General features: G+C 37.4%; 1 protein-coding gene, 1 long non-coding RNA gene and 1 pseudogene across 4 annotated transcripts; 1 reads left to right on the top strand and 2 right to left on the bottom strand.

Annotated features, from left to right (window-relative positions):
- Nucleotides 1-135: 135 nt before the first annotated feature.
- LOC118605175 lies at nucleotides 136-3,278 on the bottom strand. The gene is made up of 2 exons (XR_004951963.1): nucleotides 3,150-3,278; nucleotides 136-2,064 (listed from the first exon to the last, which is right to left on the bottom strand). It is a non-coding gene; the product is annotated as an uncharacterized LOC118605175 (long non-coding RNA).
- On the top strand, nucleotides 3,051-24,880 carry FAM161A (FAM161 centrosomal protein A). 3 transcript variants are annotated; one of them, XM_016163027.2, is made up of 7 exons: nucleotides 3,053-3,338; nucleotides 11,809-12,047; nucleotides 13,325-14,488; nucleotides 14,848-15,015; nucleotides 16,676-16,775; nucleotides 22,617-22,771; nucleotides 23,388-24,880. In XM_016163027.2, the coding sequence occupies exons 1-7, from the start codon at nucleotides 3,135-3,137 to the stop codon at nucleotides 23,521-23,523; spliced, it is 2,166 nt and encodes a 721-aa protein (XP_016018513.2). In that variant the 5' UTR covers nucleotides 3,053-3,134; the 3' UTR covers nucleotides 23,524-24,880. The 3 variants fall into 3 exon arrangements, 2 of the variants coding, with proteins under 2 accessions (XP_016018514.2, XP_016018513.2); XM_016163028.2 differs by lacking the exon at nucleotides 14,848-15,015 and having other exon boundaries at nucleotides 3,052-3,338; XR_001599195.2 differs by lacking the exons at nucleotides 22,617-22,771; nucleotides 23,388-24,880 and having other exon boundaries at nucleotides 3,051-3,338; nucleotides 14,848-15,735.
- On the bottom strand, nucleotides 23,103-23,221 carry LOC118605725 (annotated as a pseudogene).
- Nucleotides 24,881-25,189: the final 309 nt, after the last annotated feature.

The following is a 25,189-nucleotide window of genomic DNA, read 5'->3' as shown; positions in this document are numbered from 1 at the left end:
TGTGTAGAAAGCCCCTAAAAATCCTCAAAAAAGCTGTCAGAACTTATAAATTAAACAAAATAACAGGATGCAAGGTCAAAACAAATCAGTAGCATTTCTATACAACCTGAAAAGGAAATTACAAAAATAATTCCATTTGTAATAGTATCAAAAAGAATAAAATATTTAATAATTAACCGATGAGATAAAAGACTTGCACAATGAAAACTACAAAACTGCTGAAATGACAAGTGGAAACATCCCATGTTCGTGGATTGAAAGACTAGGTAAAATGTCAGTGCTATCCAAAGCAATCTACAGATTTAACACAATCCATATCAAAATCCCAATAACATTAGAAATTAGAAAACCCATCCTAAAATTATTCATACGGAATCTGAAGGGAACCCAAACATCCAAAACAACATTGAACAAAACTTGGAAGAGTCACACTTGCCAATTTTAAGACTTGACTACAAAGCTATAGTAATCAAAATATATTGACATTAAGACAGACCAATGGCAAGCCCAGAAGTAAGCCCTCATATATGGTCAAATGGTTTTTCACAACGGAGCCAAGACCATTCAATGGGGGAAAGGTCAGTCTTTCAGTGCTGCGAAAACAATGTCCACACACGAATGAGGTTGGACCTCTACCTAACACTATACAAAAATTAAAGTGGATCAAAGATCTAAATGGCAAAATTTAGGTAAAATGACATTGGATTTGGCAGTAAAAGTTTTTGTGCATCAAAAGATAACTGATCAGCAAAGAGCCCTTGGAAAGGGAGGAAATATTTCCAAATCCCATACCTGATAAGGGATTAAAATCCAGAATATGTAAAGTGTTAAAACAATTCAAAAACAGGCAAAATGCTTAAATAGACATTTCTCCAAGTTTTCTCTATTGTACATTCTTTTAATTTCTTCCATTTCTTCAATTCCTGTGCTTATTTCTGTATTCCTACTATATTTTTTCCCCTTGGTTATTGGATTATTTTCCCTTCCTAAGGTGTCAAACTTGGCATGAAGATTTTCCTACTTCTCGCCCTCTATCTTTCACAGGACTTCCTCCGACAAACCGCTTGCACTTCTAACTCCTTGATGTCTGCTTCCTAAAGGATCCAAAAGGACAGCCAAAAAATAAAAAAGTGACCATCGACTGGTGAATGGATAAACTTAAGAAAGTGATAAAGACAATGTAAATAATGTAGATTGAGTATGCCTTGTCTGTAACTCACATTGCAAATAGCACAACAAAATGAGGAAAATTCCTCTGGTGTTGGAAAATTATCTCTTCCAGCAAATAAAACTATTCAGTAATTAAAAAGGAACAGAACAGACTACTTGGATATATACAACATGGATGAATCTAAAAATATATATACATATGCCAAGCAAAAGAAGCTGGGAGCAAAAAGTACATACTAATGATTCCATTTATAAAGTTCTAGAACAATGAAGGGGATGGAATGGAGAATAGACTGGGAAGGGACATGGGATCTTCCTGGGATGATGGAAATGTTCTATATCATAATAGTATGATTTCATGAGTGAATGCATTTATCAAAATTTATCCAACTATATATTATTGTATATGTTATAACAATACAAAAGTGCAAAAATAATTCTTCCTATGATGACTTAAGATGTCATTTTCTTGTAGATTTGTCCATTTCTGCTTTATATACTTTGAGGCTATGTTATTAGATATCTGCAAGTTTAGAATATTGCTGGTAAATAGAAACTTTTCAGCTCTTCTACACACATAGACAACTGTTCTATTCCATTCCATTCCGTTCCATTCCATTCCATTCTATTCTACTCTTGCCTAGTCATCGCTTTGCAGTGCTTCAACATGTCTTGCTGTTTGGGGGATGAGCTTACATCAAATCTCAAGAGAATCAGCTGCATGTGAATGAATGGAAGTCCCTCCTGTGGTCGGTTGGGGCGTCCATACCTCAAGGGCTTCTATCTCTGGATTCTGCTCAGAATCGAGCCGGTTCAGCGTGCGAAGCAAATTTCAGCTCAAAGAGCCTGAAGGAGATGGGGAGTGAGGGTTTTGCCGGTGCTCACAGTCCAGACCTGCGAACAAGAAAGGCTTGGTAAGAAGGGCTCAGACCTTAGAGATGGATTCCAGACAGCATACCATAGTTTTATGGTGACCATGCCGGTTGTAGAGCTGGGGACAGGAGGAGGCGGGAGGTGGGGGTGGGGGAGAGGGAGTTGTGTCAGCCTCAACTGTGAGGTAGCTGTGACAGCAACATGCTTGCAATTTTCAGGCTAAGCCTCAACAGCCACGTAGAGTAGAAGGAAGGCTCCATTTGAATCTAGTGGGAAATGTTGACAGGGTAAGGGCGAGAGGGAATATGTCTGATTACAGTTCGGCGCTCGCGCCCTCCAACATTAACCACTATAAAGTTGATGAACCCAAGCCGCAAACACCGGGTTCATACACCTGTATTGTCATTCACTGGTAGGTGGGCCAGGCTTCCCCAACTCTGGACTTTTATTGGTCAGAGCAAGAAAAAGCGTTTCTAGCAGCCTCCTTCGGATCTGCCTGCTACTGTAGGTTTAGTGAAGATTTCTGTTCTCAGAAGCTAGAAAGGATCTAGAAATTCCACTTATAATTTTCCATAACCTATTTTTATTATTACACACATATCCTTTGTCTTCATTTACAAAGTAAATCAATCAGAGTAGAAGGTACCGCACTCCTTTCCATTCTCTGGCTCCGGGGGAGCCATGTTAGCAAGATGGAAACCTTGCCACAGTTCTGAGACAATAGCATCCTCTGCTTTCCTCTGCCACCGCCATCTCTTTCACAAATCAAGTCGTTTCACTAGTATGATGTGCAAAGTCTGTGTTTACGCGGTGAGGCGCGAAGCTGGGGAAGAGGTGCCCTATTCCGCCGGGCCAGCCCTCTAAACCAGCACAGACTACTAACTCCCTCTATCCAGCAGGCACCCGCCTTGAGTCTCCCGCAGCGCGAGAGGATTTTGAGTGACTTTTGGCCCCTCGCGGCTCCTGTAGCGTCCCTAGTTACCGTGCCCCAGTAACCCCCGCCCCAAGCAGGGAGCAGCTGGGTAGCCCGAGACCGCGCCAGCTTCCCCGCCCTGGGCCAGCGCGGGCGCTCAGGCCTCGGTGGCGAGGTCATGGCCGCCTCTCACCGAGCAGCGAAGCTGGCGGCCAGCAGTCTCCAAATCCCGGTAGATCCCATCACCGGAGCGCGGGTCGCCCAGTACGAACGCGAAGACCCCTTAGAAGTTCTGGCGGCGGCGGCGGCGGCGGCGGCGGTGGCGGCCTTGGAGGAAGAAGAGGAAAAGCAGAAGTCTGCGGTGCGGCCGGCGCGGGCGCCGGTAATGTAGGGGCCGGACGCGGGCTGGGGCTGCGTGTAATCTGAGGGCTGAGCATCCCCGCTGGGCTGAGCGACGTGCTGGGAAACGCGGCGCCCTGTCCAGATCCTCTCTACCCCGTAATTCTGGCCCGACCACCTTCTCTCTGCCCTAATGGAAAACACTCAAAACCGAGGCGCCGAAGTGTTTCAATTTTCCCCAAAGAGGTTGTAAAAATTTCTTGGAGAGCATTTACTCTATTTAGACTAGAGAGTGCAAAGTACAGAACTTTACTCCTTATGCTTTAGCATCTGTCAGAAGTAGATACTCCCTTTTTAACTTGGGGAAGACTGAGCTACCCTTAGAGGATAATCCATAAAACTCAGGTGAATCAACGGTACTGTCAGAAGTGTGTTTCGTTGTCACCTTAAGGTCTTGGGTATCAGTGCATCTGATAACACGATGCTTGAAAGGCGATGTTTAAAACCATCAAGAGTTCAGTGGATAGATCAGACAGATATAGTTAAGCATCTGGAGAAGCAAATTACTGAGGACCCAATGTTTTCTAAATGGCTCTTCAGGGTGGGGTGGGATAGCTTTTTCACTGATCATTTTTCAGTGTCACATGTGTTCTGAACACCTGTCCACCAGGTAGAGGGATAGTCTGCCATCCGTTCTATTCTCTTAAAATATAGAAACCTTGAATTTTAACTGTCAATCTGCAGATATAGACCTCCTTGCCCCAGTTAAAGAGTCTTAATGGCATTTGTCCAAGCCTCTCAGACACAAAACGTTATGGCCTAGCGCTAATAGATATCACCGTATATTTTGGAATTTAATCTCTTTAATCTACACTAAAACTGTTAATCACAAAATCTGTAGCGACACCTTTTATGGTCAGCATTTCACCAACAGCCATAAACTACTTAAGGTTATCCAGAGTAAGACAGATTGAGACCCTGAACATGAACCAGAGTGAGAGTTGTGGGACCAATTTCATTCATGATAAAGTGTCCCCTCAATACAAGTTTCAGTAGCCAACAAAGACAAAATGAAATGATGGAGGAAAAAGATTTGAATGGAGAAAAAGGATTTGGAGTCCTAAATTATAACTCGTTCTCTGCCGTTTGCTAGATATTAAGATGTAACTTCCTTCTCTCTCAGTTTCCTTATCTGCAAAGGCACTATAATTATAATTGTCTTTCTTGCCTCACTGGTATGTTATGAGAATCAAATGAAAGAGTGTATGTCATAGCTAAAGAACAGTTAGTATAAATTAGTAATAATAATAATTACTGCCAGCAGGACTGTCATTTGAACAGCCTGCCCAAAGATTAAATCCTTCTTTGGCAGGTAGAGGAGTCAGTCATTTCTATAGGTGTAGTATACTTCCAGAATGCTTTGTTAAACTACAAATTTGTATTAGAAACTTATTACCTTAGGAGAGATTAATTTATATAATGAGCTAGTTTCAAAGGAACAGGATCCTATCAAAAAAAAAAAAAGGATATTAATTTGTATAAATGTGACACTATTCTGAGACCACCACACTTACAGGATCCAAAAAGCAAACCTGAATAAGCTGCCACTTATTGCCTGATAGCCAGAGGATACTGGGGTAGGGGAAAAAATACACTGAAAAAGCATGAAAGAGTGTGCAGGAGCCACGCTGGCTTAGATCTCCACCGTGATCTTTAAAGGTTAATTTGGCTCAACTTTGTCATCTATAAAATGTAGCAAACTCAGATACCATGTCCACCACACAAAATTGATTAGAGAACCAGCTGTCACAGTAAGCCCCTAGGCCCCTTTCAGTCTTTTGGTTTGCCAAAGCTCCCAACCCCCACCGCTTGCAGGACTCTGCCCATGTTGGGCACTGAGGCAAGTTCTTTGAACTTAGCCTCAGTTGGAGATATCAGTTCATTGTGTTGTCGATGGTTGACATGATATGGGTAAGGAGTATTCTATAATCCACAGTTAAAATGTCACTGACTTTCCTAATGAAGTGGCCTTCTCTTTTTCATCAAATATTGAGCATTTATTAAGTGCCAATCACTGACTATTCAGTGGTGAATGAAGCAGATATAGCTCATGTCATCACAGAGCTTCCAGTCTGGTGGGGAGGTTAGATAATAAAAAACAGATGATTATAAGATGGGAAATATTGGGAAAGAAATGAACAGGTACTACGATTTTAAAAAGTAGTAGGAGGGAAACGATTTAAATGAGTTAACATTTAAGTCTATGGCTGATAGATGAGAAAGAGTAGCCATTTGAAGAGTGGGGTGGGAAAAATATTCCAGGCAGAGGTAACAGCATATGCAGAGAGAGACCTTAAGGTAGGGAAAGGAAGAGCTTTGTGTGATCAGGATGTGAAAGCCAGAGGGGAAGAAAGGGAGAGGGGGGAGGTGATGAGATAGGAGAGGGAAGCAGGGCCTTATAGACCTAAGTAAGGAGTTGAATGTTTATTGTAGGTGCAGTGGGAGGTCTTTGAAGACTTAAGAAATCAGATATGTACCTATTTACTTTTTAAAAAAAGGACTTGATGGCTTTGTGGAGAATGATTGGCAAGTTTGACAAAACATAAGTAAGGAGATTGGTTAGGAGGCTGTTATAATAATTCAGTGGCTGGACCTACTATCCAGGGGAAATGATAAAAAGTGGACAGATTTTTTGAATAGATAGGAATTACTGTTAAAGATTGGATGTGAAGGCCAAGGAAGAAGAATAAAGAATGCTCATTCCCAGGTTTCTGGTTTGACCAGCTGCATGGAAGGTAATGCCACTTTCTGAATTGGGTATAACTTGGGGAGGAATGGGTTTAGAGGCTGGATGGGAATCAACGTTTCAGTTTTGAACATGATAGCTTTGAGATGCCTGTGAAACTACCAAATGGAAATGTATAAGAAGCAGTTGGGTCTATGAAACTGTAATCCTGTGAGATCTGGACTGGAGATTTCTATCTGGGAGATTTCAGCATTTTTGAAACAATGGGAATGGATAAAATCACTTAGGGAGAGTGCAGAGGAGGAAGAGAATGCAGAGAAAGGGGCCTTGTGTAGAACTCTTTAAAAACCTAAACATTTAACAGGTAGAGAAAAAGGAGACGAAAGGGATTAAAGCCAACTACAGTGGTAAAAGGATTGTCACAAGAGTATAGAAGTCCCCCATTCATTGGTTTTAATGATGAGGGAAAGAGTCAAATGCTGCTAAGAGAAGGGACATTTCATCTCTGATTCAGGAGGAAAGGAGAAGGGGCACAAGAGCGGGCATCTCCATAGATGGGAAGGTGAGGGAACTCCCTCCAATGGTTTTCTTAAATAAAAGAGTTATCATAGGCAGTTGGAGGTTGGGGATTGGAGCAGGTAGAAGAGCAAGGGAAAGGTAAGCAGTTGTGCTGGGGAATGTCAGAGCCACCTTCCAGAAGGAACAGGGGGAGGTGCCAGGAAAGCCAATTAGTCATTAGAAACCGATCAGTTTTTAATTTAGTAATATTCACAAAACATTTTTTTTACTTATATTTTAATTATGGAAATAATGAACACATTTTCATTTTAAAATTTCAAATGTTACAAATAAGGCTTAGTCTCTTTTAACACCTCTCCCCACAAAAAGAAAGTCTCGGTCCCTCCTACTTGCCATTGGTAGCCACTGTTTTGAAACTGATGTATATTCTTCTGGGCTTTTCTTATCTCTTGTGTACATAATATTTTAATATATGGTAACATTTTATATATACATACTTTTCTGCAAGTTTTTTTTCTTATCATTATTTGTACATGTAGCTCTACCTCATTCCTTACAAATCCTTTCAATGCAAAAAAATTTTAATAAAAATTCCAGAATTGCAGATGATACAGAAAAATAATACCACAAATAATTGTGAGTGCTGATCACTAATGAAGCACATGTGCTGGAAGGAGTCATCATCTAAATGGGTCAAGCCAATCTAGGGAAGATTATCCTCTAATCTAGTGGCTGCCTGTACAATATTCCACAAAAAGCCGAAGAGTTAAAGGGAAAGAGTGCTATTTTAGGCTCGTGGAAAATAATGTGCTTAAGTCTAGGTTGTTTGATTTACTAAAATATTTTCTTCTGCGTGGAGACAATTCAAAATGAAATTAAGAGTTGGAAGTTGCTTATCAACCAACCATTCATCTGTTTTAGGTAAAACACTGTGGGATCAGTTTATCTGGAAAGGTCAGGCTAGTGTTAACAGTATGAAGCGGAAATGGAATGGATACTGTCAGAAGTCAGTGAATAAGTTAAATTTATTAGACCTTCCACATCTTTTCAGAAGCTACTCATCCTTCTATATCTTTTTCAAACAGTTTTCCAGGACCAAACATTTTATCTTTTTTGTGTAAATGATTGTTGTAAAGCCTTCTTTTAAGGGATGATCTAAAAGAATGAATAGGGAGCATATGGATGCTTTTGCTTGAAAACAGTTCTGTGGCATATCCTCCCTGTTTTAGTTATATGTTTTGGAAAATAAGCCCTTTCCTTAATACTTAGTTGAATATATACCTCTTTAGAGCAGTCAGTATTTCTTTGAATGATTCAGCCCTTTGTGAGGGAATACCTATCCTCTTGTCTTGGTGGAAACTTACTATTTTTTTCAGCTGTATGTTCATTCATCCAACAAATATATTGGATGAATATACATTGAGCATCTGCCTATGGCCAGACACTTTTCTAGGCACTGAGAACAAACTGTGAACAAAGACAAATCCTCGCCTTTGCCTTTGTGACGCTTACATTTTGGTAGGGGCAGACATATAGTACACAAATAAGTAAAGATATGTAGAATATCAGTTGGTGGTGAGTACTTAAAAGAAGAAAAGGGATGCCGACAATGAGTTGGGGGAGAGGTTATAACTTTAGTTAGGGTAGTCAGTGAAGACCTTGTTGAGGAGATAACATTTGAATAAAGAGGGAACAGCATGTGCTAAGGTCCTAAGGTGATTTTGCTGATGCTGTGAGCTTTGGAAAACCTGCGAACTGGAATCAGCCACTGCTACTAGAATGAACTGTTGCTGCTCAGGGGTGACTCAAGCGGACAGAGAACTAACAGGAAGGAGTAGGTCCCTTTTTTCTACTCCAGCCATGTGTTCTCTTCTAGCCCCACTTTTGGCAGAGTCTAGTGGGTTGCAGCTGGCAAAGCACAAATATGGTTTGTAGAGTCCCCAGCATCACATTGCAGGGTATAGAAGGATGGTGTTGGAGCTAAGAGACAATAGTTTAAAACACTGGCACACCTACTTTACATATCATAAAGCTGATGTTAAAAAGGGTAGTGCCCATGTCATGTGACTAAGAAGTACAGGCTTGAATAATTCTGAGACTGTCTGTAATCTTTCTCCTAAGCCATGAGAACACTCCACACGGAAACATTACTTAACTTCCATTCAACCCTTTCATTTTCTAAGGGTTATGAGGCCGAAACCAGGTAACCAGTGAATAGCTGAAACCAGGTAACCAGTGAATAGCTGAAACCAGGTAACCAGTGAATAGCACAAGAAATGGAAACCACCTACTGCTTGCCATAACCTCTCTTTCTAGGCTTGCTTCCCAAAATTGCTTTATGCATTTTATTCTCCTCTTACCCTCCAGCTGTGTCACTTTATTCTCCAACATGCTCCCCACCACTGCAGCTTTTGCTAATGTCATTTCTTTTGTCCAGAGTACTCTCTCTTTCTTTCCCCCTATACTCTCTCTGTTCCTCTAAATTCTTCCATTATTGATTTAGCTCAAATATCACCTCCTCAAGGAAGCCTTCCTTTATCCAAACTCAAACCAAACAAAAGCTCCCTTCCTTTAAATATACTTACCTCCTCTTACTGCTTATTTAAATGTGGATGTTGGTCAACACTTTCGTCCTCAGGTTCTTGTCCTATTGTCCACACTTTCTGCAGGCACATCCAAGGATGCACCCGCCACTTCTGTGTGTATCTTTCTCATATCAGCATCTTCAGCCCAGCCTTCTTACCAGGTCTCCAAATATATTTACCCACCTGTTTCCTGGACATTCGACTGTCCTACTGTCCCCTCAAACACAGTGCATCAAAAAGAGAGATGAGTTTCCTTTTCCTAAAATACTCTCCTTCCCTGTATTCTCTATATTGATGAATGGCAGCAGCACCATCTACCTAGATGGGCAGCACCCCAAATGAAAATCTTCAATTTCTTGCCCACAATCCAGACCATTATCGAGTTCATGAATCAGCCTCCTAAATCTACCAAGGCAGCCTCTTTGATGCTGCTGTCCTAATTCTGCCCTTAATACGTCTAACTCAGACCTTTGTAGTAGTTCATTGACTGCTACCAACCTTTCTTCCTTCACTAAACTCTATCTGCTACCAGAAGAATCCTTGCGAACATTACTGATCATGTCACTCCTCTGCTCACATCCTTCGGGCTCTTAGTTGAGGCTGTTGACTTGCCTTCTTCATCTGTTTTCCTATCCTTTCGTGTGCTCCATATGCCATGTTCCCTATCCCCACTCAAACTATTTACCTCTCTCTGAGCACACCATGGTTGTTCGGTTGTTCCTTCCTCTTGTAGCAAAAAGAAAAAAAAAAAAACCCTCCCTGTCCTTGGAAGGAATGTGGTGTGTCTTTAGAACCTAACACTTGGGATTTGAATTAAATCCCAGCTTTACTTACTAGCTGTGTGATTGCAGATATGTTACCTAAATCCTCCAAGCCTCAATTTCCTCATCAAGAACAGAGTACCTGCCAGTTGCATCATCATGTGGTAATATATGATGAATGTTCTAGCACTGTGCCTCAGTTGTCTTTGTTTTTCACTGCATCTCTAATCTGACAAAATTTGTTGTCATCCAACCTTATGTCTCCAGTCTAGCTCATCTTTGCAAATTCTGCCTCTTCTCCCCTGCCACTCCCAGTCTTGGTGATTGATATTGTGACATACATGGTCACTCATCTCTCTCCCTGCTCAGCTCGGAACAGCTCATAGGCAGGACTCAGGAGTTCTGTCTTCTTCAAAGTCTGTTGTTGATTATGTACACATCCTCTCCTAAACTAGCTGGAAGCATCTCAGAGGTGGAGTTATTATCTAATCTGTATCTTTCAGCATCTAGCTGAATGCTGGCTGTCCCTAAATATTTAATGAATGAGGAATTTAACAAAGCATTCATCACTACAGCTAAGAAGGTAGTGGTGAGGAGCACATATAGAAACAGTAGAAGACATCAGAAAGTTATCTTGGTTGTGTTGTATGACAATAAAGCAATTCTTGGAGTCATAGATTTGTTGGTAATAAATTTCTGCATAGCAGTTATACTGAAGAAAACTTAATTTCCTTTATTCATTTTTCTCTAAGTTACCCCAAGTGGCACAACATTCACCTCTTGTACACTGTTTTTAGCCCATTTTTAAAAACACCATATCAATAACTATTACATACAATGGACCCTTCTGAATTTACCCATTGGGAGAAGCTACTCAGATTTATTTCATAGTCTCTTGTCTGATTGGGTCTATAATTTTCTATGGCAAATACGCTTTTTAAAAATATTGAGTCTACTTCAGGCAGTAGGCTAAATTTGAGACCATGGTCAGCAGCCTATTATGCATAGCATCATAAATAACTTCGGCTATTTCTCAACTGAGAAAATATTAAAATTTCTATATTTATGGAGAAAATGGGGTTTTACCTCTATAGTTGCTTCAATTGAAAGAACTTTGAAAGGTGTATGAAAGGAATGAGGGAAGATCAGTCAGCCCCTTCCAGGCATGACCTGTATATTGAATAACTACACTATGTGTAGTTATTATACTACTCTTGTTCTCTTTTCATTCCCCAAATTCCTGTCACATAGGGAAGTTCCTGCTCTTGTGGCTCACAGGAATGGCTTTTCTGACAGTCCCTTCCACCCCCTGCCAGCCCTCCTACTTCCTCTTCGGGTCTCTGCTGGACATTTCCCTGGCTTCTTGATAAGCCCTGAGAACTTTGTTCCCTCCATTCTCCAGCCTTCATTTCCCTGTTCTCCTATCTTTCCTCCACTGGGACCTCCTTGGGGCCTATACTGCAGGAGCCCAACTGGGCAAGGGTGTTGGGCTGTGTTTGCTTGGTTTGCAGTAGGAGGAACTGTTTTCTTCTTCATTTTAGTTAAAACTTAAAATTTATAAATTTTATAATATAAATGGTTTGGTTCTATCCTGTTATAGTGTATAGGTTAGTACATGGTCTGGGAATCTAACTATTCTTTATAAAATGGACTAAATAGCATTTATTTTCTGACAACTTGACCTGTCTCTCTCCCTCCCTCTCTCTCTCTCTCTCTCTCTCTCTCTCTCTCTCGTTCCTAATAAAATGTCATTAGGGGAAAATGTACATAGCCCACAAGTAACTTATAATCCATTAGTGTATATATGAAACCCACAAATAAGCAGCAGCATTGGGAATCAGTGTCAAATTTATTTGTCTTTCAATTCTCAACACCACATAACAGGTTTTTTCCTTGTATCAGGATGATTTTAACACCCGCGTTTCTGGAGTAGATGAACAAACACATATAAGCAGTGAAGACCTCGTGGACTTTTCTGGCATTTACTACTCTAATGAAGAATATTTCAGGAAACTAGAAGAGCTAAAGGCTGCCCACATGGAAACTATGGCAAAGTTAGAGAAAATGTACCAGAATAAATTAAATTTAAATGAAATTCAGCCAGTGATCATCAGGGAAGAAATGCCTAGTGTCTCTTCCATGTAAGTTTGTACATAATGTTATTTGTGGACTCTAAAATAAAATGTATACTTAAAAGTACCGAACAAAATTATTTCAGAATATTTTCTCTCAAATATCTCTTATACTTTTTTCCCCCTTATACTTTGAATGATATATGGAGGTAGGATTTTATTCAAAATGTTTAATGGTTTATCAAACTACTAGACTTCTTGCTTTGAGGGTCATTTTGTGTCCATTTGGTCTTTTTTCTTTGATCTCTCATTCATAGAACTGTAGTCATGTAGCAGAATATTTAGTCTGGACCACTTTTAAATTATGAATATTAAAATTTAAAAGCTCTTATAATATGTGGATTAACATGGGCTCATTAAAGATACAATACAAAGAGTTCAGGACTAGGGCATAGATCTGATTCAAGCTTTCCAAATAGTCTGTAATTTCAAGACCGATTTCTTTTTCTGCTATAAACTTTTCTATTTTGAAACTTGAGGCAAGTCCTTTAACTCATCCATTTGGTCAGTGCTGCATGAGCACCTCCTGTGTGTCAGACCTTGCCTGGACACTGAGGAATCAAAATCAAGATGCCCTCAAGGAGCTCAAAGACTAACTGAGAACCCAAAATCGCAATACAACATGATGTAACAGTGTTATGAAGACAGAGGAAGAAGCAGTTGATCGTGCCAAAGTGTCAGTGGAGGGACACAGGCAGGAATTTTCTACTGAAGTCATATCTGAGTTCAGTGTTGAAGGAAGAATAGCTGCAGCAGATGCAGGAAGCAAGGAGTGGCCTTCTAGGCAGAGAAACCACATGTGCACAGGCGTGGTGGCATGAAAAGTCATGGTGTGTGTGAGAGATATGACTTAAGAATGGTGACTAGGGATAGGGAGAGAGGAGAAGTGGAACTGAAAAGGTAGGCAGGGACTAATCTTGAAGGGCTTTGTAATCTACACTTGACTACATAACAGTAACAAATCATGGAAAAGTTTCAAGAAGGGGAGTGACATGATCAGATGTATGCTTTAAGATTTGACTCTAGAAAACATGTGGATAGATTCAACAGAGGTTAGACATGAGGAGCCTTAGCTGTCTCAAGTTCCTCCCCTTAAAATGAGGGTGTCGAATTAGATAATTTATAAGATCTTCCAGCTCTATTCTACATAAAAGTGATCATTTTTATAAGCCCTATCCAGCTCCCATCTTCTGATTATACCTTGATCTAAGAAAATATATAATTCTTAATTTTTATTTTCGGTCACATACGACTGAAAGTGTAACCTAATTATTCTCCTCACTTAGGTCTGTATTGGAAAAGAATTCCTATCACCCTATCTCGTTAACAACATCGCTTTCAGAGCCTGATTTAAGTCATGCCTCCTCCTTAATTATGACTTCCTCTGAAGATGAGTTGCCCAACTTAGAAAAGGAGTATCCCGAGAAAAACATAAGGATGACATATGCGAAGGAGCTCATCAACAACATGTGGAGAAACTTTTCTGTTAAAGATTATATTCAGTGTGAAGATGCTAACTTCCCGGCAGTTGAAAAAACAAAGAAGAAACCAAAAGAATGGGTGCCAAAGATTACAGTACCTGAGCCCTTTCAAATGATGATTAGAGAACAGAAGAAAAAAGAAGAGAACATGAAATCTAAATCAGATATTGAAATGGTACAAAAACTGCTCAAAAAACAAGAAGAAGATTCAGAGTGTAAGAAAAAATTCCGAGCCAATCCAGTTCCAGCGTTTGTCTTTCTCCCCCTTTATCATGATATAGTCAAGCAAAATGAAGAACGGAGAAGGACTATGAAGGAGAAATACAAAGAAGCTCTCTTAGCCTCACAAAAGCCGTTTAAGTTTATTGCAAGGGAGGAACAAAAGCAAGCGATCCGGGAAAAGCAGCTGAGAGACTTTTTTAAGTCTAAAAAGAAAACAAATCGATTTAAAGCCAGACCTATACCTCGATCTACTTATGGTTTAATTTCCAATGACAGGTTAAAAGAAGAAGAGCGCTACAGAAACAATAGGACACAGCTGAGAGCCCAAGAGCTTTTACTTAATTCATCCCCTTTACCTCGTAGACCAGCTCGCAGAAGTTTTGCTGCAAGGAAGCCCAAGTGTCCTGAACAGGCTGAAAAGTTGAAGTGTAAGCACAAAGCTAGGTGCCAGACTGCGGATTTTGGAGACGGTCATGAGAGATATCAGAAACACCCCTCAGAACAGAAGTATCTAAAACCCCTAACAGTCTGTAAACCACCTGATCTTCACACAGCCTCACGTGCATCCACTAAAAGAGAGAAAATTTTGGCAGACATAGAAGCAGATGAAGATAATTTAAAAGAAAAACGTTGGCCTTATCTGTCTCCAAGGCACAAGTCACCAGTAAGAAGTGCAAGTGCAAAGCCATATAACTACAACCCTCCAATGCCCACAGTATCTTCCAGAGGAAGAGAACAAGCCACAAGGTAAATAACTAGGATACACTGCTAACTGACTTATGATTGCTAAAATAGTGTATGCAGCACTATTGATTTTATGTCGGTGACTTTGAAAATATGAAGAAATTATTTTATCTGGTAATATATTTTACTATATAATACAGGACATTTTGCCAGAGAGTGTTCTTCTAAGAAATGTATTTTCCATTTTATGAATTTTCAGGGATAGAAAAGGTTTTAGTCAGCCTATTGATTACCAATTTCACAAGTCAGATCCTTCTCAAAAGGTTGCCGTTTTCATTTTTTGAATTATCCTGTGTTAAATCTTTGCTAAGCAACATTCTCATTGGCTTAAAGTGAATTAAGCCTTAGTTTATTGCCCTCAGGAGATCACTTGAGGAAAAGAAAATGTTGGAAGAAGAGAGAAATCGGATCCTAACTAAGCAGAAGCAAAGAATGAAAGAATTGCAGAAACTCCTGACAACACGAGCTAAAGCTTATGACTCACATCAAAGTTTAGCTCAAATGTCTAAATCCAGAATAAAATCTCTGAGGTATCACAAAAGAATCCTGAACCTCCAGATCACTGGTTTTCAAACTTTCTTTTTTTAATCAATATATACCAACATATGAACAGATTAAGAATAGTATTAGTATTTTAGTTTCTGGATTCGAGTTACTGCCAGTTACTTACATTCAGCACACATTGACACGCACGCTCACATTCACTCACTCACCTCATGGTAACAACCAACATGCATACTCACACACCTGATGGTGAGGGCAATGAAGCCATGTTAAACAGAAACGTTTTATATTGTGGCCATAGTTAATATATCAGCATCTAATATTTTTCTTTATATTATTGATTGCACTATATAATATTGAGAAAAATCTTGATGCATACAGATAAAGCTCTTTTTTAACAGCTTGCTACATAACCTCAGAATATTCTTGAATAAACAGATATGTCAAAGAGCTTTGTTCTAAGGTTTGCACGAAATCTGATGACAAAAATTAACACATTGGTGTTAATTAACATCAATTATGTGATGTGTCGATTAACACGTGTGTTAATGTTTAGTGGTCTATGTTGCATTTCGTTACACTTTTAATATAAATAAATAAAAATATTCACAGAACCCCTTTACAGAATGCTGGCATTCTTCAATACAAAGTTTGAAAATCAGTGTTCCAGAGCAACATTTTTATGTTGCATATAAACATAAAAATGTTCATGTTTAAGTAGGAAAACAACTCCCCCCCAAAGCCAGGTAAGTAATATGATTTATTAATTTTTAATCTAATCTATAATGCCCCCCAAATCTATATTCGCTTTTAATTACGAGTATTTCTTTTTAACTATTATATATAATAATAATTACATTCCTTTACAATGTATATTATATATGTTCCTTATAATGTGATCAATGTGATTCATTGACGGAGGAAACTTAATTTGATGAACTTGAGCTACAAATTCTTTATAATCATACTATTTAGCCTTAGAAAGTAAACTGGATTTTTCATAATACCAACTTGTATATTTTTAAGCATAATTATCTTATATCATAATGATTTTCTCTAATCCATGAAATCTTATTATCTTGGTAGAGTTAGTATATTTTACATGAAGAAAATAGCATAGTTGGATTCATTATAGGATCTTACACAAATAATAAGTACATTTACTGTGAGTTTATGTATTTAGTTCCTGTTTCTCTATATGTTTATAGTCCCACACTCCCCATTTCTCCCCTGACCTGTTACCATTTAATTAACTTTGCCACCAACCTATAGAGATCTCATTTAAGGGAATAAAGAAGAGCAAGGTCTTGTTTTCAGCAGAAATTTCTTAAAGAGAAGATAACTAATTTGAACTAATTTTTTTTGGTTTTATATACTTACAAATGAGATAGAAGGCATTCATTCATTCATTGCTTCAGGCCAGTTTGAAACCCCTTAATACATTATATCCTAAAGATTTCAGAACTGCCAGAGTACCCAGACTGCTCCCAGGATATAAAATGTGTGCTTTCAGAACCTAGTGTTTTTATTCTGCATTCCATAAAAATTTACCAGTCTTGAAAAGGAATGGTGGTAAACTGTAAACTGTGCTTATAATTTAATTTCTACTTCGTCATCTGAACTAAATGTCATATATGGGAGTTCTTATTTCTTTTTAAAATTCTACTCCTTTTTATTTGATTTTAGAAAGAGTGAAAAGGAAAGGATGAGAGAATACCGACAAGAACTAGAAGAAAGAGAAGAAAAATTAAAAAACAGGCCACTACTATTTGAAAGAGTTGCTCAGGTTGTGTTTATTGGAATTTAAAAGCTATTGTCAGCATTTTTTTTTAACATCTCCAGCTCTTAATTTACAGTTCATTTGTCTTATGTGTTATATAACATATTGAAACTTATTGTTTCTATGACAGCTTCACCAAATTAGTCAAGTAAGTAATTTTGCTTAAATCTGAGCATTGAATCTTGTCGATGAGGCATGTAAGCTTGATAAATAACATGCTGCTAATCCAATCATTTTCAAAATAATAGTGTCACAACCTGTTTTTAATGGCTGGTCTTTTTTCAGTACCAACTTGGCCAGATATTAAGGTGAAGCTTCATGATATGATTTGGAGGTCTTTGGAGAATTAAAAAATGAAACCAAATGCCTTAGTGAAATCAGACTTATTTCTGCCAGTGGTTTGTTTCTTTGATATAACTAATAAACAGCACTGTATAAGTTTAAGGTATATAGCATAATGACTTCACATACATAAATTGCAAACTTACCACAATAAGTTACCATCTATCACCTCATATATAGTTAACAAAAAAATTTTTTTCCTTATGAGAATTTTTAGGATTTACTCTTAGCAGCTTTCAAATATACCATACAGCAGTGTTAACTATAGTCACCATGTTGTAATTTACATCCCCGGGACTTATTTCTCTTATAATTGGAAGTTTGTACCTTTTGACCATCTTCATCCAGTTCCTCCTGGTAACCACAAATCTGATCTTTTTTTGAGGTTTTTTTTATTTTTTTTATTTTTAGGTTCCACATGTAAGTGAGGTCATGCAGTATTGGTCTTTCTGTCTTACTTATTTTACTTGGTATAACATCCTCAAAGTACATCCATGTTGTTGCGAATGGCAGGGCTGCCTTCTTTCTATGGCTGAGTAGTATTCCATTGTGTATATATTACCACATTTTCTTTATCCATTTATCTTTTAATGGACTCTTAGGTTGTTTCCATGTCTTGGCTATTGTAAATGATGCTTCAGTTAATGTAAGAGTACAGATATCTCTTTGACATAGTGATTTTGTTTCCTTCAGATACATACCAGGAAGTGGAATTGCTAGATCACGCGGTTGTTCTATTTTTAATTTTTAAAGACACCTCCATACTGTTTTCCATAGTGGCTGTACTAATTTACATTTCCACCAACAGTACTCAATGATTTCCTTTTCTCCACATCCTCACCAGCATTTATTTCTTGTCTTTTTTGGCAATAGCCATTCTAAAGGTGTGAGGTTTTATCTCATTGTGGTTTCGATTTACATTTCCCTGATGATTAGTGATGTTGAACACTTTTTCATTTACCTGTTGGCCATTTGAATATCTCCTCTGGAAAAAAATGTATACTCAGTCCTTTGCCCACTTTTAAATTGGGTTTTTTGTTTGTTGTTTGTTTGTTTTTGGTGTTTTTTTTTACTATTGACTTGTATGAGTTCTTTATATATTTTGTATAACCCTTTATCAGATATATGATTTGCAAGTATTTTCTTCCATTCAGTAGGTTGCCTTTTCATTTTGTTGATCAGTTTTTTAAGGAATTCGTTTTCATTGGAAAAATAATTTGGTTCTATGAACAGTGAATCCCAATTTTACTAAATTTACATTATTTTACATCTTTCCCTTTAGAGAGATTTGTAAATTTCAGGTCATCTTCTCTTTAAGTACTCAAAAGGGAGAGGTTCCTAGGTGACATGACTTAACCATAGGATAGCTAGAGGTTACAAGTGCTGTATTGTGTGAATTTCAGGCTTACATTTGGAGTTTTCTGCCAGCATGTTCCTGGGGCAGATGAGTGTTATTACAACACTGTCCTTCTCAATGACTCGTTGAGGACTAGGGACATGTATTGTGGGTAAATCTACATATTATAGTCTGTCAAAGTTATAAGAACCCTTTGGTTTGATTTTGATATAATTTTAAGTAGTGCTTGTCATTTTAAGTGGTGGGTTCCTTTTTAATGTCTCAGTTTCAACTTTAGGGGGAAAAATCATTATAAGTTGTTCTGCATTACTCAGCATAAAGTGATAAACTTTGGCTCAAAGCAGTTATCTCCAGCTCACAACTGCAGGTATTTACGTCCACTTGTCAAGATTTCCCACAGGCATCGACATTCATCTTGCCCCAAGCTAGATTTTCCTTTTTGATTCCCTGTTTGGGTTGGGCCACTATTTGGATGACTGGGAACCACTTTTCCTCTGCATTCAATTGTCACTGAGAGAACTGACAAATTTTCTTCCTAAATAATGTTTGGACCTACCTTTCTCCATTCCTGATGGTAAAATGCTAGGTGAAACCTCTATTACTGCCTTAGTTAATATAATGGTTTGACTGGTTTTCCCACCTCGTTCTTTACAAAGCTGCTCATTGTATCTTTCCATTGATATACCCATTCCTTTGTGAAGATGTTAGCCCTGGGTAGTTCATTAATATCTACTGATAACAGTGGCAATTGCAGAGGAAGAAACTGAAGTTCAAAGAAGGTAATTCATAAGATTTATGGTTAGTCAATAATAGAACTAGGATTGGAACTCAAGTCACTCTGCTTCCAAACACTTAACACTAAGCTGTCCTGCTTTCTCCTGGAAGACAAATCCAGGGGTCTTAGCATGGTATGCATAATACTCTATATTCTGATCTCTGTTAACCTATTTAGTTTGTCTACCACTGCACTCCCCACAGCCCCACTTTGTACACCCTTTGTTCTTAGGCCATATAGGCCATATAAGACTAGTAGTTTTAAATTTGAAATCTTTATTCATTCTGTTTCTGAACATCCTTAGAGTCTCTTCCTATCTTTCCTCCTGCTCATTTTCAGTCTTAGTGTAAAATCACTTCTTACACTGTTGACCCCAGTTGGGTTGGGGATGCCCTTTTCTCTGTGTTCTTTTATTACCCTTTGCATACCTTTTTCTTTGCTCCTGCCACATGTATGGAAATTATCTAAGGATCTCTCTCCCTTCTAACTAGTTGCTTTTAAAGGTGGTTGTCAAATCTTTATATTCCCAGCATCTAGCACCTAGGACAATGTCTGGCACAGAGGAGATGTTAATAAATAAATATTTGTCGAAACAAACAATTGTTATGATCAAATTAGCCAGATAATGACCTATCATTTTCTTTCTTGGATTAGACCAGGTTGAGAGCACTACCCTGATGATGTATTAGTAATGAGTCTCAGCATTAATAAGCAGTTTAGCCATGCTGTGAAATCCTACTGTTTCTAAGCACCAGGGAAAATGTGGCAAAATAAGTGATGCGTATGAAATTAAAACCATAAGGGAATTTTAAATGTTGAAAATATAGTTTCATAGCTAATATTTCTTCTACCACTTCTGATATATGTTGTTCCCTTTGCCTAAAACGCTTCTCTTTCCCTACATACCCCCTGCCTCCCATGAAGGGTTGTCACAAGATATTTAGTAGTTATTAAGTAAATGAAAGAATTACTATAAACTAAACTTATGGTTATAAAAAGTATTTTTTTTTCCCTTCAGTCCTAGGGTATTGATACTAGACAAACTTTCATCACATGTTATTTTGATTTCCTGGAGAAACAATGCCAAAATATTTTACAGACTATTTGATAGGAAAATAAATAACCATAGAGTTATTTTAACTGTTCTTTTTATCTAGTCTTTATCATTCTTTTGCATAGTGAAATGCAAGGGGGGCAATGTTTGTTTCAATTAGGAACAATTACATACTATTTACCTTGATATAAAATATTAAAAGGTAATTAATTCTATATGCAGAGTGACTGGCAATGACTTTTTGCTTTGGTTTTGTTAATGTAATTTAGTACACTTTTTTCTTGCAGTCTATTTTGTTGTGACCTTTGGTGCTAATTAAGAGTGGTTGTATAATAAATTCACTCACAACTTTATTCATTACCCATTTGTAAGTGTTAATTGTGGTCTTGCTGCTGTTGAGTTATCCCCTAATCTAAGCCTATGATCCAGTACAGAACAAACTGTGTTGTCCTATTTCTTGGACGTTATAGGGCTTATAAACTGAGCAGATGTTAAATTGATTTTTAACCAAATTCAGATAAAGGCTTAAGAGCACTAACTTTGATTAGTGTTTTAATCTCTTTTATATTTAATTTGCTTAGATCAGAATATACCATCTCCTTAATGCATTCAGAATTGTGTTTGGGATTTCTTTATTCTGCTTTATATTCTTTGGGGCATAATTCTTCTCACATTACTGTACCTTTCAGTTTCCCAAGGCTTGTCTGTTGGTATTCATAGCCTCTGGATGGGTTTTTACTTTCTTCCCTAAAAATTGTTATTCACAGTAGGTGCATTATAGTAGCAGTTTGAGTGCTTCGTTTTCAGTTTTCCAGAGTGTCAGAAAATGCACTGGTGATAGTTTTATCAATTGTAATTGTTCTCTGCTATTTTGATTTTTCCCATGGAATACTGGACTCCATGGTCCCTCATTATGCTGGAGTACCTCAGTTGGGCAAATATCTGACAACTACACTACTGAAGTCAGGCTTTAGGCTTTTAGTCTCCAGGATGACCACTGTAACTTAGAGAAGGCAGCATGGTGGAGTGGAAAAGACCCAGGAAAGGGTCAGGAGACTTGGTTCTATCACTTAATCTTCTTGTGACCTTAAGCTAACCACAGAAGTCAGGGTAGAGGGAGCATCTTGGGTTTCCTTAGTTGTTAAATTTGAGGGTGAGACTAGCTGTTCTCCCACACCCTTTCCAGTACGGGATGCCACTTGTGCATTGGAACTGGGCCATTCCTGGTCACCTTGCTTTAGCCCTATACTAGGATGTTTGTATCCACTCATAGGAGCTAAAAGTGGACTAAAGCCAGGGAACTAGTGTGAACCCAGTCCTCCTATGTCTCCATAAAGCCTGTTGTCTTAGGAACCGTAATGACTTCCAATTTGCTTCAGGTACGAGAGGGTCGCCACAACTCCTACAGGTCCCAAAGCCGGAAAGTAACGTTCTGGAGATTTAAACCCAATTCTAAATTCATGTTCTTTTTGCTTTATCCATTGCTTAAAGAGTAAAGATAACACTGATGATTTCGATGGAGTAGAGATAATTTATAAAAAGTAAAAATTACAGTAGGCACACAAAATAAAAGAACCTTCTGACAACTATCACATGAACTATTTCCTTACTGATTTTTCCAGATAACTTTGAGCAGTCATAAAAGTGTTACAGTTACAGTATAAAGAATAATTACATGTCAAAACTTATGTGGCTACCCAGGTCAATAAATAGAGAATTGCCAGCACCCCAGAAACTCTGTACACTGCTCCCAGATCAAACCCCTCTCCCTCGCTCCTAGAGGTAACCACCCTTCTAACTTTTGAGATAAGCGGTTCCTTGTTTTTCTTTGCAGTGTTACCACCTATATACCTATCCCTAAACCCTAAACAATATAGTTTATTTTTGCCTGTTTGGGGGCTTTTTATAAATCATATTATGTGCACTTTTGTGTTTTGCTTCTTTTGCTCAGTATTATGTTCATGAGATCCATCCATGTTGATGTATAGCTAGAGTTCATTCATTTTCATTGCTTTATTTTACTCTGTTGTCTGAAAAGACCACAATTTATCCTTCCTACTGTTGATAGACATTTATGTTGTTTCCAGTTCTGGATTATTACAAACAGTATCGTCCTGAACATTTTTATACATGTCTCCTGGAGCACATATGTAGGAGTTTCTCTGTGTATATACCTAGAAATTGAATTGTTGGTCAGAAGGTATGCATATTTTCAACCAACTGCGATTACTGAATTTAAATTTCACTGAAGCTTTTAACATTTTTAATAGCAATTTAAAATATTTTATTCTCATCTAAAAAAGTTTGTCTTTCCTATAGAAAAATGCAAGAATGGCAGCAGAAAAGCATTATTCTAACATGCTAAAAGCACTAGGAATATCTGATGAGTTTGTTTCAAAGAAAGGCCAGTGTGGAAGAATATTTGAGTCCTTCGGCAATCAAGAGATGAAAAGTTTCACTGAAGATAAAGAAAGGTAACATATATAAGTCTGAATGGTATACCTCTGAAAAAATTCTTACCTGCAGGAAAGCATAAAATTCTGTTCTATAATATTTTTTAAAGGTCTTTTACCTAGTTGAATACTAGGTAAACTGTGAACCCATGTAAAATATATTGATATTTTAACCAGTTTGACATTCAAAATATTACACAGTTATGAAGTATCTTGTTTTTAAGGCAGAATAATTTAAATTTCTGACTGGCATAAATAATGAAAATAAACATGCTTTCAAATGAAGTTTAAAGAGTCAACCAAGTTTTAAAATAAATTAGTTCTCAAAGGAATATTTAGTTTTTTTTTTAAATGCCTACAACACCTGATATTTCTAGGTGGTCTCCCATCTAAGTATTAACCAGGCCCCACTCTGCTTAGCTTCCAAGATCAGACCAGATCAGGCACATTCAGGAGGGCATGGCCATAGACAGAAATTTTTACTTTCCCAATTGGCACCTTTATAGAGTTTTCTTGATAAATTGGAACTTATACACCAAGGAAGACTGACTACATGATGACATATATTGCAAAGGGTTTGTTTACCTTTAAACCAAACCATTTTTCCTTTGAAAGATTGATAAATTTCTTCTTCTAGCTTTAATGAAGAAGAAAAAATAGAAGAAAGAGAGAATCAGGAAGAAAATTATTTTACTGATACCGATAGCCAGGATTCTTGCAAGGAAAAAGATGAAGCTGATGAAGAGAGTGAAGAAAAATCTGTTGAAGAATAAAACAGAATGAGCAGAGATTCCTTTCTGTGTCAGTGCTATTGTTTGCAGCATCGTGTGTGAGCAGCTGTGCGAGTGTTAGCAGCTGTGCTTGTGTTAAAACTGTGGATGGGAACCCATCTAATGTGTGCAGGGCTCTTGAGCAAAGTCACCTGTAGCCGAAAAGGTCAAATCCAGCCGATTGGCCACTTGGTCGGTTAGAATAAGGCTTTGCCTATCATGTTTTAAAATTGCTACATATGGTCTGTTCACAACTTTGATCTTATTTGTATTTTTAAAAAGTGTTTGAGAATCACAGCTGTCACAAACTGATTAGTCATAAAAATATACATTACTTCATTATTTTGATGGGAAAAAATGGCTTAGCATTGAGAGCAGAGAGAAGTATTGGCCTTTAGTGATTTGTTTGAAAAACATTTTTCTCATTTTTTAAAGCATGAATTAATAAATATTTTTAAATTATATTATTTGCTCATTCTTTTTCTCTGCAATACATCTCACAAAATGAATCCTCAAACTTGTTTTACTAGGTATTTTAAGTTTCTTATCTGAGCCATTTTTGAAAATAAAATATAGAAAAAAATACATACTTGCAAATTTACATTCATTTCTACACTGAAAGTTTACTGTTAAATTATCCAGAGTATCATCACTTTTTTTATCTTTAATTTTAATTATTTTAAATTATTAATTTTAAATTATTTTTGATATCTATATTATTAGGAAAGCATTTATATTCTTTTTAACCTTGTATATTGACATATGGAAAGAATTATAGCATCGAGTTATAATTTTAATAAGTAACCCTGTTTTATATATGATGAAATTTGTATATAATAACTTACTTGTCCAAGGCAAATCTCTAAAGTAATTCAGATTTGACTCTTTAATACGAGGCCCAGTTGTGCTCAACTTTTTACATATTATTGCAGACACACTTTGTCTTTCTGTGCATGATGTTAATTTGATTTTATGAATCTATCATTTTTCCTCTTTAAGCAAATTCTTGTTTTAAAAATTCAAACCTGTCATAAAGATGTGATAGGGTGAGACATTTTCTTTTCCAAAAACAATCAACCTCCTTTAAAGAGGATGAACTAATAAAGGTGTATATAGTAACAGTGTTTCCCAACCGACAGTTTATGTTTTAAATAAAGAAATAAGGTGATTTTTCTCAATTAAGGGCAAATATTTACCTGTCATTTCTCTCCTACACTTTGTGTTAAACTATTTGTCACTAACATTAGATTGTAAACTTCTTGAATGTTGGCATCATTTAAAAATTCATCTTTGTGTTCCTTTAATATTTTGCACAGGACTGTGCATATGGTACTTACTTAATAAAGGCCTCGAAGAGTAAGTAGATGAATATGTTTTTTAATTATGTACTTCAAAATGAATACACATGTGTTTAAAAACATTTTCCTTCTAATTTATTGAGAACCTGTGAAACACAATCCACAAATTGTAATATTTTAAATGTTACTTGTTTTCAAGGATTTGCTCTTCATTCTGGCTCTTGTCAGTTTTATAAGGAGAGTGTAGGACTTGGTTTCAGAACTAATCTTCAGTTTTCTTTTCTTTAAAAATGGGAATAGTACCTGTATTGAGTGGCCATAGGAACCATTAAATGAAATGATGTTTGGAAAAGTTCTTTGCAAACTAGGCT

Source organism: Rousettus aegyptiacus, unplaced genomic scaffold (assembly GCF_014176215.1).
Source record: "Rousettus aegyptiacus isolate mRouAeg1 unplaced genomic scaffold, mRouAeg1.p scaffold_m13_p_7, whole genome shotgun sequence".
NCBI classification, from domain to species: domain Eukaryota; kingdom Metazoa; phylum Chordata; class Mammalia; order Chiroptera; family Pteropodidae; genus Rousettus; species Rousettus aegyptiacus.
The sequence above is the reverse complement of the archived record's forward strand: the minus strand, read 5'-3'. Positions and strand labels throughout refer to the sequence as shown.

Excerpts from the sequence above, each read along its gene's own strand:
- FAM161A (XM_016163027.2), top strand. The coding sequence starts at position 3,135 with ATGGCCGCCTCTCACCGAGCAGCGAAGCTGGCGGCCAGCAGTCTCCAA. Across the intron at positions 3,339-11,808 it reads TGCGGCCGGCGCGGGCGCCG|GATGATTTTAACACCCGCGT; the intron begins GTAATGTAGGGG and ends TCCTTGTATCAG. Across the intron at positions 12,048-13,324 it reads ATGCCTAGTGTCTCTTCCAT|GTCTGTATTGGAAAAGAATT; the intron begins GTAAGTTTGTAC and ends CTCCTCACTTAG.